The sequence below is a fragment of the Dermacentor albipictus genome, chromosome 1 (assembly GCF_038994185.2).
Source record: "Dermacentor albipictus isolate Rhodes 1998 colony chromosome 1, USDA_Dalb.pri_finalv2, whole genome shotgun sequence".
NCBI lineage: Eukaryota > Metazoa > Arthropoda > Arachnida > Ixodida > Ixodidae > Dermacentor > Dermacentor albipictus.
In genome coordinates this window covers 45,432,318-45,453,570 of record NC_091821.1, presented here as the reverse complement: position 1 = coordinate 45,453,570, position 21,253 = coordinate 45,432,318, and the positions used below count along the sequence as shown (strand labels likewise).

The following is a 21,253-nucleotide window of genomic DNA, read 5'->3' as shown; positions in this document are numbered from 1 at the left end:
CTGAAATATATCCTGTCACACGCAAAAGTTATCGTTGCGGCCCACTCGGTGCACTTTCCGGTTGATGTCAATCACTAAAATTTATTGTAGCCAGTGTCTAAGTCTCCCTGTTTAATGAAAGCACTGAACTTTCAACCCCTGGCACCATGCATGCTTCCATCAATACTTCTCCGGAAACGCTCTTCAATTCGCTCAATCCTTCAGTTATTTTCTTCGCGATTCCTGCCCCTTCCCCCATTCTTTCAGTACGTCAATCTCTCTCGCGATTAACTACCACTAGATTACCTTCCTGTGCTGTGCCACGCGCGTGTTCCATGGCCTTCGATATCAACGACCCAAGTGGTTTGCCCGGAAGCGCGCTAATGTGCACTTACTCGCTTGCACCTTCTTTCTCTCTCTCTTTCTCTCTCTATTGACCAGTTCCATTCTAAGCATGTTTGAATCTCCAGCAAAACAATCCGACGCCAGTTCTCCGCCTGCCCTTGGAAGCTGTACATGAAACCGTGATGCCCTCCCCCGGACCCCTGTCCTAGCATCACCCTTCGCTGCCCCTTCATCGTTCGTAGACCCGTCATGATCATCACTGGCGTGTCCGCCACGGCTTTTCGGTGTGACTGTTTTGGTTTGCTTCCCTTTTCACGCTTCGAAGCCAGTCCTGTTTGTGGCGGCCAACACTACTTGGCGGAATGGCGGCCCTTATGTTCTTTTTTACTTTGGCTATGTTCTCTTCTACCACCTTCTGCTGCTTTTCCTCGCTCTTTAGTTTTACTAATTTGCCAACCTGATTCGCTTGCTTGTCCCTATCTTGCTCTAGACATTCAAGTCGCGACCTTAGAGCACACATTCCACTTGCGAAATTCGCCTTGTCTGCCTCGCCTACCTACTAAAGCCGCATTTTTTTTTTATCGGACGGGCTCGGATGACCACACTCCGTACAACGCATGCTAGGGCTCGTCGTTCCATCAATTATCTCGTATACTAACACATCGTGTAAAAATGACACTACGCGTTTAAAAATTTACGTTACCTTCTTCTATTTAACCAAAAAGGGAAAGCAACTTAAAAGCATGAAAACAGTATACTCGCTGAACGTAACGTCTCTAAGAATAAAATGAGCGATAAGGCAAGTGAAATACTGAACGCTTTGACACGCTGCTCAAGCTGCGCCAGAAAGAGAGCTCCGCTAAGACGGCACATCCGCTTCCTTCGGCGTCATTGAAGAGTGTGGGTGGCAACGCCACCCCTTGACAGAACTGTTCAGTTAATTCGCTTCGTTGACTTGCCACGGCAATGCTTGGGAAGCCTGACATCCTCTTAAGTCCAGGCGCGGCACAGTGCCCAGCTCCGTGGAGTGGAGGGAAAGCTTCGAGTCGAGGATCGTTTGCGAATACGGCGTTAAGTTCAACTGAGCTGGCCTAGAACGTGTGAAATCTCACCAATAGCGATGTGAGCGCCACAAGTGGTCGCTTGCTCGATGCAAGTGCCGGCGCATCCATCTCGCGTTCATATCGCTGATTAGTCGCACCACGTGATGAAGCTTCACGGCGCGGCTTTCGTACATTTTCTTCACAATTCAAAAACACACCGTTGTTGCATCTAATCTTGATCGGAAAAGTAATCAACTGTGGTCATAGTACGAACGCCGTAGTCAAAAGTACCACAATTCGGAAAATGTTTGTAATGTTGGAGCACTAATACTTCAAATAAACGCTTCTCTAAAAATGATAGCTCAAAACAAAAATATCAACAGCAATAGGGAACGATTCAAAGGCTATAAGCATGAATCATGAACAAAATAACATCATCTCCCCAAACAATGGTGGAATTCGGTGATAAACATGCCTCTGGGTCGCCATTGCCTATGACCGCTCATCGACTCATTGCTTTTCTTGTCGCACCGCAAGTTACGGAGGAAGCTTTCTGGAATCGCTGCTTAAAAGAACACCACGTAACGTCAAATTGACGTTGACGAGATGGCGTTTCTTATTACGTTCCTTACGTAACTATCATTCGTCCGACAAATTAACAACCTGATATGGCGGCTATCTCAGATGCCACCACGCGTTCGCACAATTGCAAACACATTGCAGGGCTTTATGTGCGCTACAGCTCTTTCTTTAAGCGCTAACATCGCCGTATAGCTAGCTGTCAAGGATCACAAAAACGTGCCGTCAAAAAAAGTGTACCGCTCCGCGACAGGTTTCGTCATCTTGATGAAAGCGCAGAAACGCGTTTTCCAATGTTTCCGTTTCGTAGCCCAAATAAAAAGAAAAGAACGTTATGTCTCCACAGCCAGTCACACAGCCAACGTGGCGATGAATGGCAGCCGCGCAACCACTATGCGTGTCGAGAATATAACCGTATATTTCTGTATATTCACGTCTTTTTTAGTTGCTATTCTACAGGCGTTCCCTCTCTATAACAACTAAAGAGCGCCGCCCCTTCCCCTATTTTCTTATATCCTTCTTTCCTCTTCGAACAACTTGAATTCCGTTTACTCGGCGCACCGGCTTATTCTCTTCCTTCTCCCCCATTGAGCTTGGAGGAGATTGAGCCATGGATAAATAAAAACAAATCAGGCAGAACTCACTTACGGTCACTATCTAAGTGTGCGAATAGCCGGGACGCGTCACGTGTGAGGCATGTGCTGCAGCCGTGTTCCCGTCTCAGCACTTCTCTGCGGACACGCAGCGCCTTCTGTCGGCGGTGACGCTGAGACTCTGTGCTCACCCGGGGACGCATACAAAGCGGCCCAAGTTGGCGTCAAAATTTGGCGTCAAGTTGACGTCTAAAACTCCCCGCAAACTTTATCCTTCACTTTCTTTTTAGAAATGAGACAATATTCGATTTTCAATACGACAAATAAAATATTCGAAGAACCCCTTATGTCGTGATTAATTACTTTATTATGCACAACCGATGTGCTCTCATTGGCACTATTTTATCAGTATGTAATGTATAAGCTGGGGCATTTTGTGGCATATACGCAGTCGCTACAGGAATTGCATAGGCCAAATATAGAAAAGAAATGAAAACCATGGAAGCGGTTGAATGTAAGCACATCTTAGAGCGAAGCTGTCTATGGCTAGGATCTGGCAGATCGCGTAGTCGCCTAGACCAATAATTTGTCATGCGTGGGCTGATACTGGAGACATTGCAATACCGGGCCAAACCGCGGCGGACTAGAAGCGGGCGTTAAGCACTCCCCATACGTAGGCCGATACCGAAGATGCTGAAATACTGAGCCGACCCATGGCGGAGGTTCAGTTCGACAATAAGGGTTGAACAACTTGAAGGGGCAGTGGAAGACGACGAAGACAGAAGGAAGGAACACGCACGACAGCGCTGAAATCACAACTAACTTTATACATAGGCATACTGAAACTTATGTACTACAACCCATAGCCACGTGCTCTCCCATCGATGGTGACATTATAAGTGCGCAGGCAAAAACTCAAAACGCTGTAATCTAATTCTACACTATGAGGCGGTTTAAAAATTCAAATTCATGGTCATTCAAATTTAATTATAGCATGCTTACACGACGCGATCCTTTTTTCCTGATATAGTAGGCCTCATTAATATCATTCGTAGTCTGATAGCTTTGCCTGGAAACTATTGTGGTGCCTTCATATATATAGATTGGAGGGCACCCATGCGCAGAGCAATTCCGCGCGACATGTGAGTAGGTGGTGGTAGAAACTTTTATTGCCATTGATATGAATAGTGGGGGCGAAGCCTCCTACAAGGAACTTGGGTGCTCCCTTTCTATGAGGGGGCACCCTTACAAGCCAAGGAGAGCCCTTGGAGCGCAATCGTTCTTATAGCACTGGAGATGATCCGGCTCTGGTCTTGTGCGGAAGTGCAGATCAGAAGAATCTCCCAGTAAGACTCAGCCACGACAGGTGATGGGGGATGAGGGAAGGTGGGGCATGTGAGGACGGTATGTAGGAAGTTTCCTGGTTTGCCGCAAAGTTTACATGTTGAAGGGAATCGGTCTGTGTATTGGGCATGTAGAAGTATGGGGTATGGAAGTATGTAGAAGTATGGGGTGAGGGATGGGGCTGGGGATGTGTATTCCCTTCGTTTGTCCCGGAAGTACGAGAGAATATCACGGAAGGAGAGCAGGCACTCCCCGGCCCGTAGAGGGGACTCGGCTCCTTCTGCCTGGAATGTGAGACCTCGGGCCAAGGAGTGAGCCTGCTCGTTGCCAGAGAGGCCAGCATTTGCTGGCATTCAGATTAGGGTTATGCGGCGCCGGGGCTGCCAGAAGCGTAGTAAGCGCGCAGCGGTGCGGGATATGTAGCCATTGGCATAGTTGAGAATGGCGGATTTGGAGTCAGTGATAATTGTGGTGGCAGATGTAGAGACGGCAGCAAGCGCGATGGCTGCCTCTTCTGCCTCTGTGGTGGAATTGGTGATGATTGAGCTGGAGGTTAGAAGCTTTGCTTGATTGTCGGCTACCACCAGGAACATACGGGAGCCTGACGTATATACTGCTGCGTCCACGTAGACAACCTCATGGTCCTCGCCATACTGTTTGTGGAGGGCCCGAGCCCTTGCTATTCTGCGGTTCCCGTCTCGCTCAGGGTTCATGTTCTTGGCGCCAGGGGGTAGGCATGTGAGTAGGCATTATCCGTTAACGAGCGCCTATGCTCAGAAAATCTCATGTTCAGACCTGTTTGGCCAATATAGACGTGACCACAGGAAAATGGAAGCTCGTAAACAACTCCCATTCTACAGTTCACATGCTGGGACGTGTGCTTAACAGTACAGCCTTTCCCAGCATGAGTGGAGGTGGCCTGCGCCAACTTGCTATCAATCTTACCGCAAATTTTGATCATCTTGTTAGGGGAAGAAAAAAGAACCTTTATATCAAACCTGCCTGCTACATTCCTGAGGTTGTGTGAAAGTAAATGTACATATGGAATTACAACTAGGTTTTCTTCTTGTCGGCAGGCTCTGGATTCTTTCTTGTGGGGGCTCCTTATTTTACACGCTTAACAAGCTTCTGTACCGTCATGCGGGTAGCGTCCTCCCGAAAATTTTTAAACCGCCTCATAGTGTAGCATTGGATTACAGGATGTTGCGTTTTTGCCTGCGCACTGATAATGACGCTATCGTTGGGAGAACACGTGACTATGGGTTGTAGTACATTAGTTTGTGTATGCCTTCGAATAAAGTTTTTTGTGAGTTCAGCGCTGTCCTGTGTGTTCCTGCCTTCTGTCTTCGTCGTCTTGCGCTGACCCTTCAAGATGCCCAACCAGTACGAACTCACCCAAATGTCGATCCGTCAACATTAAAGCGAAGCTGAAAGCTTTTCCAGAAAAAATGAGTGAAGAGCACTACGTCTTGGTTTTAAACCCTCTGAATTCGAATATCGCATCGAAATTGAGCGAAAAAAAGCGGAAACATATTTTATTTCGACGAAAAGTGCAGCAGCAGACACGCCCAGCTCGTGCGCCTCGTTTCTGCCTGTGAGTGGTCGGGCGCCTCGTGACGTCAACAATGGTGTTCTTCCGGACCGACTGCTGCCGCTACACGCGAAGCACGGTGCAAGGTAGTTTGGTCCTGTTTTGCTGAGACGGTCATGGAAAATTTCGAGAGTTTCTCTGAAAAGTTCGGCGTTAAGTTCAAACTCCACGAGACCGATTTTGGGCGCGACGGTGACGGGGACGGCTTGGAGCGACAAAACGGGCCATCGCTTCAACAAATCGCTCGGTGTTGTCACTCGATCGCTCGTTTCTAGAAATCTAGAACTCGTCGCTCGTCGCCCGGAAATGCTATGAGCGACTAGCCAATAGTGTGAAGCTGGAACTGGATGTACATAACTCAAATACTACTGTTTGTCGCACGGAACGAGCAAACTATTAAATTTTACACGTGCAAGAATAAGAACCTAGTGCAAGACCTCCCGAAATATTTTATGCTCCTTTTTCAGTAAAATACATCAACTTAAATTGATAAAGCCTGTGTCACGCTAGTTTCGGCGCGTATATTGCTGCGCTCATACCGGGAAGTCGTCGCTCAAATCCGTCGCTGGCGTGGAGTTCGGCTTGCAGGCGACGAGTGAACGCGACAGCCATCGCCTCGCTTGTCGCGCTGTCGCTGTCACGTGCAAGATCACTTGTAAGGGGTTTATGCTTTACTCCCTACATGTACGAGCCGATTGCGAAGAGCCGGCCTCTGCAAGAAGCGAAAAATCCTGGTGCAAGCACTGCTTTCCACGCGAACGAAGACGAAGTGTTAGCATCTCCTTGTGTTTGAAATGTTCTTTGGCGAGTATGTTTTTTGCTAAGCTACATTCAGCGTTCCAGTGAGTACGTTTCCGGGCAAAAACTGTAGTGTTATGTTCCTGCATGCCTCCTCGTAGAACGCAAGCGGTGATGCGATCTTCAGCATTTGTGCGCTGCCCCAAAGCTGTCGGCAATCTACACAGACGGTTTAAACGCGGGAAAAGTTTCCCGGCTGTTGTAGCACGTGAAGTATAGAACCCTTATCAGCGCGACATCCGCACGCTACTCGTAACCGGCGAATTCCATCGGCTACGTGAGGTGGTCGGTTTCTCTATGTGTGCGAGAGAAGGGGGAGCGCAGCGTCCTGGCGTGAGCAGCCTTTCCAGCACATGCAAACGTCACGCTTGCACTGCGTTATGGTAGCTGCATGCAGGCTGGTTCACAACACACGTGCGAATGGAAAATTCGCGGCGCTTGGCGATGAAACCTGCGTCAAGGGTGGGAGATAAACATGCACCTTCCGTTCAGCGTGCTAACAATCTTTTTTTTTAGGAGAACCCAAAGCACACATTATTGATAAACTCCGGTAGTAATCGTCACGGAAATGGTTAGAGCACAACACTGTTGTTCTTGAGCGCTTGAAGTTGTTTCGCTTCACAGCAGCCTCTCACTTAGCTGAAAGCTTCTTGTCTTGCAGGAACTAACGGAACATCGGGACATCGTCGTGGCCGCTGGTGTTCCTGCAAGTGAGGCTGCACAGAACGCCGGCATGATCGGCCTACAAGTTCTACTGATGCTGCGCACGTCAACTACCACTCCTATATACACACAAACAAAGGAATGTAGAGTCGAGCGAAGCAGATTAGGACGGCACGCACGCAGAAATAAGCCTGGTCAGGCACGGTCGCGGAGACTGCGAAGGAACGGAACACTAGTCCTGACGTCACTACGCTGCGGTTTCCGGTCTCCCCTCGCATCGTCAGCGTCAGCAGCAGGGGGCGGCGCTCGACGGGGGGGCGGAGCTACAGCGCAATTTTAACCGACGATTGCGTCGCTCCTTAGTGAAAACTCCATCCCAAAATTTTACCTGCATGGTTTATAAGGTTCCCGCATCCGTATAAGAGCGTCTTATTGAATTCGACACACTCTTCAGTTTCCCTTCAAGGGGCGCACATACACAGCTTCGCTGGTCAACCTTCTTCACATGGTGGAAGGTCACTGAGTTTTTGTCATGAACAGTTATGTATGCTTTCGAAATTCTCAAAAGCCGACTTTGTATACTGGGTGTTTCAGCGAACATTTTCAATGTTTTTTCTAAATTGCCTGTGGGAGGTAGCACAGTTCTAGTCCATGAGCTGGTCTAGTCAAAGAGGTGGACATTACTTGTAGAAAATTGAAATTCCTAATCGACTTATTAACAAGTACACTAATTCGGTTTTCGGCTATTTGCCTTATGACACATATTGCAATTCAGAAATTGTAGTCGGGGAGTTCGCAAGCCGGATCTCCTTGGAACCGATTCTCAGGATGACACCAGTCTCAATATATTAATTCCCGAACTTTTTGGAGAAATGCACTGGCTTTGCAGCTACTTTAGTGCTTCAATGCATAAAACGATGCTTTATTAAGAAATTAAGTGGAACTACCGTGCATTTTTACTGCAAGTTTGACGGCGCATATCTCGTAAATGGTGTCACCCACACAATTCTTTTCATGTGGATATGCCGTGCAGTCTCACCCGCTGGTAATTGTAAACGGGAGTGTGTGCGATAAGTTGAAGAGGTAAAATTATTTAGCGAATTTTTGCTGCTTAGTCGATTATGCATTTCATTTTTTTGTGCAAGTAATGTCCTCCTTTGCGAGTAGACCAGCTCATGGACTAGAATTGCGCCATCTGTCACAGGCAATTTCTAAAAAACAATTGGAGTGTTTGCTGCAACACGCTGTATATATTACTTTTCTTGTGGTTTAATATTTCATTAAGTAAAACGCAAGTGCTTTCGCTGGCACTATTTTTTCGGCCAACATTCAGTTTTGGTCAACTTCAGCACCGAACGAAGCCATAATGAACGATGCCCCCTCACAAGGCCCTGATTCTAAAGTTCACGTCTATAATACACGGTAAACGCCAGTGCTCGTATCAGATGACGAGGAAGAATTATATTTCTAGAACTTTATAGAAAGGTAATGAAGAACTCGAGGAGCCATTGTAAAACTTATGACCAGAAGATTTGGATGCCAGTCTGCAGAATACGAACAAACGGCCAAAGTCTGTTTAAGGAGAGTCAACACAGGCACGGCTCTTACAACTGCGAGGCTGGTAGTATTTTCTTAAGGGAAGAGTTCTGGACCTGGTGGCACAGACACAACTAGAGAATCCTGTTTAAGCTGAAACACCAGAAAGCGAGCTGACGTCTTCCAGCTGTTGCAAAAGTGCACAGCCTTCACCTTGCATCGACGCAAGATTATAATAACGCTAATTGCAACCAACCACTGCGCAAGCTTCCAGTAATGAGCAAGGCCACCGCACAGAAAGAAATTCCTGGAATATCTAGCTCCTGGGGGTATGCTATTGCTACTTCATTGTCCACGCAACTTTAACTTGCCCTGTCTTCGTGGGCCGTCCATCTCCCCTTCCTTCCAGAACCGTAACCACGCACCGAGAGAGGAGTTCTTGCCCATTTACTCTACATAAACATTTTCAACAATAACCTGGGATAGCAAGCCGGCACAGCTTATCCCGTTGTTAAAGCACACCTGAAAAACAGTAAGTCATTTTTGTCGAACTTACTTAAGTTTGCATACCCGTGTGATCAAAAGAAACCGCCCAGGTAGAAAACGCTAAATGCTATCTATTCAACGTTCACCAATTTCAAGTGTTAACAAGTGTAATATCGCGATGCCGGCCTCGCAACGCGTCATGTGGGAAAACGTACTAATGGTGCTACACTTCTAAAATCATGAGAAGCTCGTGCGAGTTTACAACTGAGGTAACACTGTCGAGCCACAAGTGAAGGAAACGCATAGATGAAAAGCTTCAGAGAAAATGGGCGACATGAACTGAAAACAGTTATTTTTATTCTCGGTTTTGCTCCAGGGTGAAAAAAAAAAACACACATCCTAACGTTCCGCTTTGGCCCCGGTTTGCGCAAAATGAATGGTTTTCTCTTGTTCTTGACTTTCGGTTCAGCTCTAGTTTGATACGTTGCTTTGTTGTGCATATTGTTTGCGCTAGCTACCAATAAACAAACCACCTTGGCGACGATCAACTAGCAACACTTAACGCCTAATTAGGATCACCTCATAGTGGCGCTCCTTTTTTATTTTTTTCATCTGTGCCACTTTTCACCCTTGTAGATGTAAACCATGCTTACAGGCCGCCCTGAATATGCTTTAGTTATGCCAGTGTATCTAATAGGAATTCTTGCTGATTCTTGCTGATTGCGGATGATACTTGGCCGCCTCGAATGGTACCTTGAATACTTCAAGATTTATCCGAATTCCATGGCTGGTTTCCGACGTGACCGCTCTTCCATCGACAATGTAGTCGATCTCGTTTCTTATGTCCAGCACGAAAGGTCCCGTAAACGTTTATCTGCAGCTTTATTCTTAGATGTGAAAGCGGCATACGATAACGTATTACATCAGGCGATTCTCGACGCTCTTGTGACAGTTGGCCTAGGTGGTCGAGTATTTTTGTGGATTGCAAGTTACCTTTCTGCAAGATCATTCTATGTGTTAACTGACGATGGCCCGACGACGCGACGCGACCAGCAGGGGCGTTCCTCAAGGCGGTGCTCTCAGCCCGACGCTATACAACCTCGCTCTTATTGGGCTTGCTGAGCACTTGCCAACTACCACCAAAATTTCAATATACGCAGATGACATCTGTGTCTGGACTTCGGCAGTCACACGTCCTCACCTACGTGCACGGCTTCAAAGAGCGGCTACTTTGACAGCGAGCTACTTGTGTGAACTAGGTGTGAGCATATTGCCAGAAAAATGTGCCCTAGTGGCATTTACTCGCAAACCAATGACGCCTTATGTCATCTCAATCAATGGGCGGACCATTTCCTATGTCAGAACCCACAGATTTCCTGGCGTAATTATCGACCGAGACCTCAGTTGGAGCCCGCACGTGGCCTACATGAAACAGCGCCTGAAAGGAACCTCCCAGTTGTTTAAATACTTGACAGGAAAGACGTGGGGGGTGTCAGTAGACGCAATGCTGAGACACTACAGAGCTCTCTTTCTCGGTTTTTTTAAGATACAGTCTACCTGTACTGAACAACACCTGCAAGACAAATATTCGTGTTCTGCAGGCAGCGCAAGCTCAAGCACTCAGAGTGTGTCTTGGTTTGCCCAGATGCACGTCAACTGAGGCAACTATTGCGATTGCTCTGGACCATCCAATGCAAACTCACATCACGGTGGAAGCCCTGAGAACGTATATCAGACATTTTGCACGTGCCCCCTATCACCACCTTGCAACACTACCTTCAGACAGGCACCAAGCATCATTCTCTAAAACTATCGTCAAGTACAACGACAAACTTCCCTCGGGCTTCACCGCTGCGTCTAAACTATCGATACCCCGTTGGTGCCTTGTCGGCCCCACAGTCCATCTCAACGTACCAGGAATCGGGAAAAGTCTGAGCTGTCGTCGCCTGTGCTGAAGCGACTGTCTCTGCTTCTTCTGCACGAGAGGTACGCGGACAGTTCACATATTTATGCAGATGGTTCCACAAACATCCAGCGTTCGTCCGGTGCTGTGGTGGTCCCAGCAAGAGGTATTACCATCTGCTTTAGGACTGACCACCCAACGACATCTACATCTGCGGAACTAGCTACGTCGCGCTGCACTTTGTTTCGTCAATCAGGAACCACCTCGACAATGGTCAATTTTCAGTTACTCAAAGGCAGCCCTACAACCTGTGCTATCAGCTCTGCGTCGCGGGCCATTCGAACAGCTCGTGCTCGATATTAGATGCCTACTTCATACATCACATGAGAAAGGACATCACGTGACGTTTCAGTGGCTGCCAAGTCACTGCGGTGTCATAGCAAATGAAGACGCCGATAAAGCCGCTCGGACAGCTCTTGAAGACACACAGGAAGAGGCCATACCACTTTCACGGTCCGAGGCAGCCAGCAGACTTCAAGTGCTTGCACGGGAGATCACGCTCTCTCTATGGTGTACACCAAGCAGCCAGGCCAACCGAAGCAATCATCAACACGACCTGCCCTCATTGATGCATCTCTGTATACCAACTGGACTCCGCCGAAGTGAGGCCACCCTGCTTTATCGCTTATGGCTGGGGGTGGCCTTCACCAAATCCTACTCGTTTCGCATTGGAATCGCCGACAACGCTCTCTGCAATGCCTGTCTGCGAGGAGACGCTGGAACACATTCTGTGCGACTGTCCTGAATATAATGTTCAGAGACAGTCCATGGCGTCCGTTCTAGCGCACCTGGACAATAGACCATTGTCAGTTGCAACTATTTTCACATATCGCCGACAGAAGACATCGCAGCTGAAGGCGATGAAGGGAATTCTTCGGTTTATGAAGGATACGGGCTTGGACAAGCGGCTGTGACACTGATGTCGCGTACCGCGCAAGAGTGACGGACTGTAACTGACGATGTGTTTGCTGTGTTATGCGCTCTCTCTCTCTCTCCTCCCATCTTTCATCCCCCATCCCGCTCCCATGTGTAGGGTAGAAAACCGGTTAGGCTAAACTGGTTAACCTCCCTGCCTTCCTTCTCCACTTTTTCCTTCCTTGCTGATTTCGCAGAGTCGCGCAAAATATTGGTCCGTTATCGGTCACACGCTATAAAAGCAGATCAATGAAAACTGTGCATGCACTTCTGGGCAAGCCGGAAGACTTAAACGGGGTCTCTTAATTGAAGCTTTATACGCCTTACCTAGTGTACCACTAGCTATGAGTCATTGTCAACCCACGAAATGGCCGGAGAGAAAAATGAAGATGCGGAACAGCGCGAGATATATCTTCAGACACGGATGCAGTTAATCATTCGATCGTGATGCTGGGGTCTACTTCTTACCTGCTGATCTCGCAGGCCATATTTTGTGCGCTAAATTACTTGAGTGAGTACGATGACTCCTTCAAAACGTCACCTCCAAAGTTCTTGATGGGCCTCTGGCGGGTTCTCAACATTCTCGCTTGTCGAACCCAGCACCCCTCCTCCTTTACATCCCACAAAGCCTCAGAATAAGAGTCAACGAACGCAGATCACTGACAATTACACCAGGCTTCGCACAGCATTGATCTTGACACGATGATCGGTATTAAGAAATTGTCTCTCAGTAGAACAACAATGTTTCACGCAAAATTGTATTTATTTTGTCTCATACCAAAAAAAAAAACTGTTCAAGAACGTACGACTCTCCAGATCACAGACATGAAATCAGTCTATCTGGATGTTTGTATGCAGGGTCTGTTTTTGAATATATGAGCTGTCAGTTTTCATTTGCTGTCGTCCTACTCCGCGTCGGGATCGCATGCGGTGGCAGCGTTGTGAATTTCCGTGATTTGTCCTGGCTGTAAAATAGAAGCAAAACCGAATGTAGCGATTACTGGGCAAACAAACATTCGTTCATTGTTTGTTCGCTTAAACTTCAGAAGTGTGGTAAATGTTTCGTTTAGTATATCCAGACCTTCTATAAATACTAGATTAGTGTTAATCTGAAACAACAGTAAATATTACCATACCGTGTGGGTGAAGCAGCGCACATGAACAGAACAAATTAGAGTGAACCGAAGGAAACACGACACTCATATCTTTGCATTCTCTCCGCTTTGTCCCGTACAGTGCGCTGCTTCACACACATGGTGTGGTGATTAGTAACCAGCTCGACAAAACTTTCCACATCACTGTAAATATTAGGATGCTTCAGAGAAAAAGGAAACCAATTCAATTACTTTTTTTCGGCAGCTGCGTAGGAACGCAGCTGCCGAAAAAAAGTAAGGACACATAGTTTTATCGCTCTCTTTTTTACAATCATAGTTTGTGATTTTTTTTGCCTTTACGTTGTGAAGTAATTGTCTGGATAATTGTGATTGTTTAAACGACCACTCCTAAGAGGCAAGCTTTACTTTGTTACGTCGTTGCATTAGGCATCTATAAAGGCATAATAAATGTCGAAAACATAAATGACGATTAGTACCGTACCTGCACCATAGCAATGGCAAAAATATTATTTCCCGGATGATTACACGTTTCCCATTATCTGATTTATCAACCACGTTTCACAAGGTTACTACATTCATCGACTTTGACGTAGTCCATTCTCAACACTGCCACACATGAATGTTCCGTCGCTGTGGTTCTGCCTGGGATGCCCTGCCAGTGGCTTTGATCTCTTAATTGAGAGTTTCATTCTGATGCGAAGGAAACATTTTAGCGTTGCTATTGCTAATGGTAATATTGTTCGTGTTATTTTGGTGCACACATCTTCTGTCACAGTCTAACGAGCTCAGGGGGCTTAAAATCTACATTTGGGTTACTGGATATGTCGTAGCGGAATTTACTTTTGGCCAGCTGCAATGCCTTGTCATGTACCTAATGTTTAAGCCTCACGGATGTATAGCCGATGATCTTGAGCTTAGCAACAGAACGTCGTGTCCGCTGAGCCATCGCAGAGGGTGATCAGCAACGTGAAACACAATTTCTAGCCAATGAGTAGAATCTATGTAATGAGAGTATCTGAAATGTGGACTTACCGTGAAGTATTGCGCCATGGCAAGTTCCTGTCAAAAAACACAGATTCACCAAAACTCAATAAATTTGTTAACGGGAACGACAGCGCTCATACGTTATTATATGAAATTGCGACGGTGCGCTGCATGCGCTCTGCGCGAAAAAATAACCGTCAAGTGTAGTGATACCTTTATGAACCAATACTTCAGCGTGCTGCATAACCTGGTAGCTTAGATTCTGTTCTCGACGTGTAATGATTGTTTAAATTTGGTTAAACGTCAATCTAACCACCGTTTGGATGTTTGGGGTTAAATACGTGTCCTCCCAAGGGGGCGAACTGTCAAAATTATCGCCCACAATGTATCTAAGAGAGATAATAATCAGGTCACCTTAACTTATTCTACAAGAAGAGCAACGTTGCCACACATTAAAAATTCGGCCTCCCTTTTTTTCCGTTCTTCTAACAGCAGTACTATTGCGAAATGAGTTTTGAGATAATGTGCAAGGGGGGGGGGGAATCCTTTGAAAATCAAAGTTATCAATCACCAGACTCTAACGCTAAGCTAGCAATAAAATCCAACGGGGATCCGAGAAAAAAAAAAAAACCTACAGGTGGCGTAATCGTTCCGGTTCAGGAATCGAACACGTCACCACTGCTTTTCCAGGGCAGCCGTTCGACGCACTAAGCAAACCTTGAAGTTAGCACCAGCCAGCGCAAGGGCGAAGGAATTGACAGCTGCAAGTGCAGGACCGCAGATTGGCGAACCGTACTCTCCGTTAGCGACAAGTACTACCTTAATTTTTGCCGTCAACAAGCAAATTGTTCGCCGAGAAGTACTGCCTAATCTTTAGCTGCTATACATCAGCAAAGAGTGACTGAGCTGCTCATTCCTCTGCTTGCTTTACATAAACGTGTTTCCGTGCATTCAGTCCTATGGGGGTGAACCGCTGAAACTACGCTATAATCACATTTTCCGTAGTTTCCTACTCATGGGCAACTATTAGAACGAAGAGACTACTCACCAAATCCCCCCCTGCGCACAGATTCCGTATGACGCAACTCCAGTCTGGGCAGCCGAGGTCCTGCTTGGCGTGGTTAAAACTTTGTTTTGTCTGTAACACGACATGATCTTTGTAGTAAAACGACGTGATGTTGAATACACAACGCAAAGATGAACATTTCGGCATAATGAAACATGTTTGAACATAAGCGCTGCCCAATGTAGCAAATAAGAGATGTGCTCTAAATAATAAAGAAGGAGAGCAGAGCTTTTGAAGAGACGTGGGAGTACACTGTAAGCAAAGGTGCCTTTATTTAATATCGGTGCGCCATAGTCTAGACAGTACATGCATCTGTGGCCTAAGTAAATTAGCGCATATGCATACTTGAACGGGTGTTCGTCATTTTCAAGTCACTTTGGTGCGTTGCGACAAAGAATAATTCAAATACGTTCACCCATGTCCATGTGATGCGGCGATGGTACAGCGAAGATATGGTGTCGTCACTTTCAAGAAAGAAATATACGGTAACTTTTCCAGAGAAAAAGAAATGAAGCAAGTTGTCCACGAGCAGCAGAAACTAACAGAAATCGTATGTTTTTTTTTTGTCCACAATGCGTTCAAGAGTTATAAAAAACTCAATCCAGCTCCATAAGCAAATTACGCTTCCCACGTTTTACCAAAAACTGCATGCACGTATAAAAAGTTCATATGGGGTGAAAAATATTCTGCCAAAATTGAAGGGTATAGTCAACAAACCCTCCCAAATCAGGGTCTGCAAGTATAGGGCACCGATAAGGGTATCTGGCCGATGCATCAGCATGTGCAGTGTGTGGAATGAAACCAACAACTTTTATCTTGATTAATCTTTTTGACTCCGCTTGCAGAATGCGTTTTCGAGTAGCCAGGTGCTGAAGGAATTTTAATATTCTGTCTTGTGCTTCGACTTGTGCCCCTTTTTCTTCAGTCACCTCAATGCGACAGCACTGTCTCGCTGAGAGCTTAGTGATGCAATAGGCAAGAATTAACGCATCTTACCGTTGCTGAAAGCTGTCTGCGGATACATTGAAGTTCACTCTTCAACTGCTGATCATCCTTTTCTGTGAAAAGGAAAAAATTCAGAGGGTCGTGAGACATGCAGGGCGACAGGGCTTGTGACGCCACGCACACTTGACTATCTTTATTGGCTTTAAATTAACACAGTTTAGCTTTTGACACCTATTAGAGCACGTACAGGGCTGGCTGTGTATGCTTTATAGTATGTGCATATATAATATGATTGTGAAAACGTTTCGTTCCTTTTTGTTCATTCTTACAGGTCAACATCATGGCAATCATCGACTTCACTATCACTCGTAACGGGTTCCCCTTATCGAAAAATATCCTTGATTACGAAAGGCTTAGTGAGTTCTAGCTCTGTTCTACGTTTTTGCTGTGAATGCTGTTCTTTGTGCCAGACATGCCATTTGAGAATAAACAGAGCGCGGTAGAAAGAGAAGATATAAGTTAAAACGTGAATAGAGAACCATTCTGACATGAATCTGTGAAACTAAACACAAAGCTTCCGCGTCTGTATTTCCTCTGTACTAAGAATTTAATTCAATGCTCGCAGTGTACTATACTTTTACCGCCTACCGTTGATATATAGTAGCGAAAGCATATTAAGGTACCTAAAGTATTATGCCATTGAATGGCCTATAGATAAGTGGCCATGATTTCTTTTCGGACCTGACATTCCCGTATTTTAGCTTGTGATCAAGTCACTATATCTAGTTTATACTTGCACATAGTGATATTACTCGTTATCTGATAGCGTATGCACATTTCTTCAACGCGTAATACAAGCACCTAACCCATAAACTCACCGCAGAGCTCGAGGTGGTGAGCAAAGCTGACAGCGGTGACGGTGGCGAGCATGGCGCAGACCAGGAAAGCCTTCATAATTTCTCTGGGGCTCTTAACAGTAGAAGATGCCAGAAAGTAACAAGCTCAACGAGTGGTGATACATGCTTCCTGAACGCTTCTTTTATACACGTAGGAGTGCGATTGCCTCAGCGGGGCTGCAATACAACCTGGATAGCAGCTACAAAAGCTACAGTCATGGACTCTTCACGCAAGAAAAGCATCAAATAGGGGTCCCTCAACCTTTTTGGTTACACGTGCCGACATTCACGAGCCACACAAACGCTCTTTCGTCTTTGACTGATGAAGGCATGAACGAACATCCGCCACAGCGGAAATGTACCATCGCACGTGGAGAAAACAAGGATATACCAATCGCTCTAGGCAGTAGAGGCGCGTATTTTCTTTTTTGGCTGAAGTGTTGGTTGCACGAAGCCTTGAAGGGAGCCCCATGAAATTGGATCTCGATCCGGGGTCATCGCCGCTAGTTGTCTGATGTGCGAACTTTGGGCATTTGCTAAGTGCAATGTCATAGTCATTCCAAAATGATGATTTCCACACTCGGCCTTGTTCATCGCATAATTTATTTCCCTTGACCATCTCGTTTTGTTGCTTATTGACTGGCGCCTCTTATAAGTTCATTTCGACGTGACAGCATGCACTCCTAGCCCCACTGACCCACGTTGCGCAACTCCTTTTGTGCTCACTCAGTTTCGTATGAAGCACTTATTTACTTCCAAAGATTGACCGCTCTGTCTGCGATCACTGAGCTCTTTGTGGTTGCTGACAAGTGCCGCAGGTAAAGGCGGACATTGCGTAATTTGTCCTTCCGGTTAGACTTCCAAACTTGTTCACCTCGACTGCGCCAGAAATGCGCCAGGAATGAGCCGCCCCTCATGCTCACTCGTTATGGCGTTTTGCGGCTGAACACGAGGTCATGGGTTCGATTCCCAGTCGCAGCAGCCGCATTCCACTGCTGGCTGAATGAAAGACCGTTTGTTCACTTCGTTTTAGGTGCGTGTTAAAGAGCTTCGGGCAGTCGAAATCCATGGAGAGCCCCCCACCCCCCTCCCCCTTTATATATTCCGGTGTCTTTCGTAACCAAAATTTTCCTCTGCCGCGTCGAACTGTATAAATTGAATTCATCCACCAAAAATGATGGTTCCAGAAAGTAATTTGTAGTTACCCATTTCGCGCCATTTTCATGCTATTCAATGAATCTAGTTTTCACAAACTAGATTTCCGTTGACCAGATCTGCCATTAGTGTATCTGCCCAGAGAGGAGCCGCAAGTTCAGAACTAGAGCAGCTAGCTGGTTTTTCGTCCCACTATTCTACTAAGTGTGCTGAAACGACCTTGCTGCAAATAATTACCAAATCTGGTGCTAAGAAATATTTCAATTGAATTATTCGATGAGGCTGATGGCGCATCCAAAAATAATTTGTATTTAACAAAATTAAAATACGGAAGCGTTCTGCTACATCGATGCCCACATCGTGGAGAAATGGCAAAACACGACCACGAGTGAACCGACCAACGCATGCTTTTCGCAGCCTTGAGCAATCTAGGCGGAACATTAGGCGGAATTTTTGCACGGTCAAGTCATTGGCAGCTGCGTCGTTAGGACTGGGAAAACAAATAGCGGCCATTATTTTCACGGTTGTCTACTTCACCGCGTCCAATGAGTTCAAATTCATGCCAAGAATGGAGCTTCTATAGTTCGGTAATCACTATAAACGTGATATAGTGCACGCCGCTATTTCCAATAAGCTTTGCGTTACAGACAGCCTAAGGAAAACAAGGAGGGAGATCTGGAACAAGGTTACATTGATTGGAACTAAAATTTTTGAGAAATTGTATCATAGGTTGTGTCTCAAATTTCTTTACCACCCGAACGATGATCCTGCACTGCAAAATTTTGAGTCGCCTGAGCTCTTTGATTCCAAAGCGTTCAAGGACTCCAAATGAACAAACATTCTTTAAAATACTGAATACATTAATAAAAGAGAGTTGTATTTCTGCGACGAGGCTTCGTAATACTTTTCCCGAAAGGTTTAAGGTTTTCAGAAGCAACGTCTTATGTGCAAGAAAGTCCCCAGTAAATACACATGAACAAGCTTCTCTTGCTCGTGTTGCCTTTATCTCATTCAGGCAGCCAACACATCGGCTTCCCTATACACTCTAAACAGTTAAACATTCTCAATAAAAAATTCCGGATTGTAGCGAGAAATTGGGACTACATTCACAATTTTGTCCAGGCTCTTTAGTCAGACAGCGTTCGAATTGTCCCTGTGCTCTCTCACCCCGCTATTTAAATCTAGAATATCAACGAGAAATGCCGTTCTTCGCAACGTTCACATGCACTTCAAATCAATATGTACACGGATTAAGTGGATCCGCGTGTTATGTGAGCAGGTAAGCGTATATTTCCAGCTCATCCTTACCAATAGCAGTTTAATATGCGGCACGTTGGTGTCTATCGATTATTAATACGTGTTATAGGTTCAAGCCCTTGCACATCAGGAAATTTCCTCTTTTGTTATACTATAATGAAAAAAAAATGCATTAATTAGGGATGGGCGAATCATCATCATCATCACCATCATCATCAGTCTATTTTATGGGCACTGCAGGTCGGAGGCCTCTCCCTGCGATCCCCAAATACTCCTGTCCTGCGCCAACCGATACCAACTAGTGCGAATATTCGAATACAAATTTAGTTCTGTACACTAGCTACTCCTACTCGTATTCGAGGAAATGTTCGGTATTTTCGAATATTCTAAATAAAGCAACTATTTCCGAACAAGCTAATACTAATGTATAGTTATGTTCTTCGTCTCTTAGGAAAGTATCGCACGCTATCAGAAGTGAGACAAAAACAAGTTTTCGAAGCAATGCAGATGCAGAACGGGCAATGCAGCCTTTGTTTTCAGATTTGCGACGGAAGCATGCATGGAAATTTGTGATTTTTGCCTGTATTGCTAATTCAGTGTTTTTGTCTCATTGTATGATTCAGCGTAAAATATAGCTGTGGCGCATTCATCTTTTCCGCTACAACCTGTCATGCTTTCCTTGCAACGGGCTATTGGACATGTCTGTACATCACACAAGTCCTTTAGGCAGCTCCTTTTTTTTTTCCAAAACTTCCGAAATATTTCCGGCAGCCATTTATTTAGCGTTTTTAGATAGCTAGTCATATAGCAGCTATTCGACGGCTCATTTGATCAGCGACCATCATTTGACCCCCCTGGAGGACCAAATTAGTTGTGTAATAAGTGTTCTCTGCAGAATCGCAGGCACAAAGTGGGGTGGAACAACTGCATCCCTGCTTGACGCCCATTCAGCACTTGTCCGTCAGAGAATCGCTGTATCGCCCCTGTATTGCACAAGTTATCTGCGACGTCCCTCCACCGGCTACAGCTGTTGCTGGCCCGAAGGCTCGGAGTTTAAGATGGTGCCTAGGAGTTTCGCAAGCTACGTCCAGTCACCTCACTATTGCAGAAGCGCGGGAACCACATTTCAGCCTAATTTGCAGCCTGGAAACATGCCGACATCTCTTCAGAATTTCTACCCAGCATTCTGCGCACCCACTTATCTCTCTGATAGAGAACGGTCCGGGTGCGCTGATACGCGTCAGGTTTCAGGAGCATAAATCACTACTTCAGCGATCAGTGTTTTGGCACTCGGACCTCTGCTACCCACCGTGGCTTCTGCAGGCGCCGAAAATAGAAACATCAATCGAAGGGCTTAAAAATAGAAGTGACGTTTCCACATTAGAAGCGAAACAATTATCATGCACCGTAGATCCCGGCGTCGACATGCCGACAACGTCAGCGGGGGTCGCGCTGTTCCTTTCTCGGTGTTTTTTTAATGCGAAGCATTCTTTCGCTGGTTCTTGGCAGTTTGCTTTTGGTGTAGGTTGCTGTCTCGCCTCGCTTTAATAAAAAAAGGAAGTTGCAGTGACGTTTCACGTCGTGAACGTCGGTGACACGCAAGCGTATAGGTGCTATAGTGCACACGAAGCTCCCGGGCGTCGGTGCGCTTAGACGCCCACACTGTCCGCATCGCAGATCGTATTCAATACAGGGCTCGCACGGCCGTGCCATACGCAGCAGCCGCCGGAGTAGATTACCTCCCGTGGGAAGGCGGCACGCTTCCGCGCCATCCGTTAGCGACCGCAGTGTTATTGTTAGTTGAACACGAGCTGATGAACTACAGTTGGCTTTTCTATTTTTTACTCTCGATTTCACCATCTTTTTCGTTCTCTATGTGTCCAAGCGTGTGCGGTTTGCTGTTTACCTGGTAATAGTAGCGAGCTGGCCTAATGACCGTAGTGGGAGCTTCAACAGAAACGGCTGTTCTGAGGTGCCCCTGAAACAACGTTGCGGCCGCA

General features: G+C 46.1%; 2 protein-coding genes across 2 annotated transcripts in view; one reads left to right on the top strand and one right to left on the bottom strand.

Annotated features, from left to right (window-relative positions):
• The window catches only part of LOC135906084 (sulfotransferase 1B1-like), a 456,107-nt gene that overhangs the window by 328,571 nt on the left and 106,283 nt on the right, over positions 1 to 21,253 (top strand). The window lies entirely within an intron of this gene.
• On the bottom strand, positions 12,651 to 16,944 carry LOC135905414 (antimicrobial peptide microplusin-like). Its single transcript, XM_065436399.2, has 5 exons — positions 16,824 to 16,944; positions 15,997 to 16,058; positions 14,983 to 15,072; positions 13,983 to 14,009; positions 12,651 to 12,800 (listed from the first exon to the last, which is right to left on the bottom strand). Exons 1-5 carry the CDS (start codon positions 16,897 to 16,899, stop codon positions 12,741 to 12,743), a joined length of 315 nt encoding a protein of 104 aa, XP_065292471.1. The 5' UTR covers positions 16,900 to 16,944; the 3' UTR covers positions 12,651 to 12,740.

What these genes read in the sequence shown, in the direction of transcription:
- LOC135905414 (XM_065436399.2), bottom strand. Translation starts at nt 16,899, where the DNA reads ATGAAGGCTTTCCTGGTCTGCGCCATGCTCGCCACCGTCACCGCTGTC. An exon ending in GCAGACAGCTTTCAGCAACG is followed by an intron (nt 15,073 to 15,996) that starts GTAAGATGCGTT and finishes GTCGTGTTACAG; the next exon opens with ACAAAACAAAGTTTTAACCA. An exon ending in CCATGGCGCAATACTTCACG is followed by an intron (nt 12,801 to 13,982) that starts GTAAGTCCACAT and finishes TCTATTTTACAG; the next exon opens with CCAGGACAAATCACGGAAAT.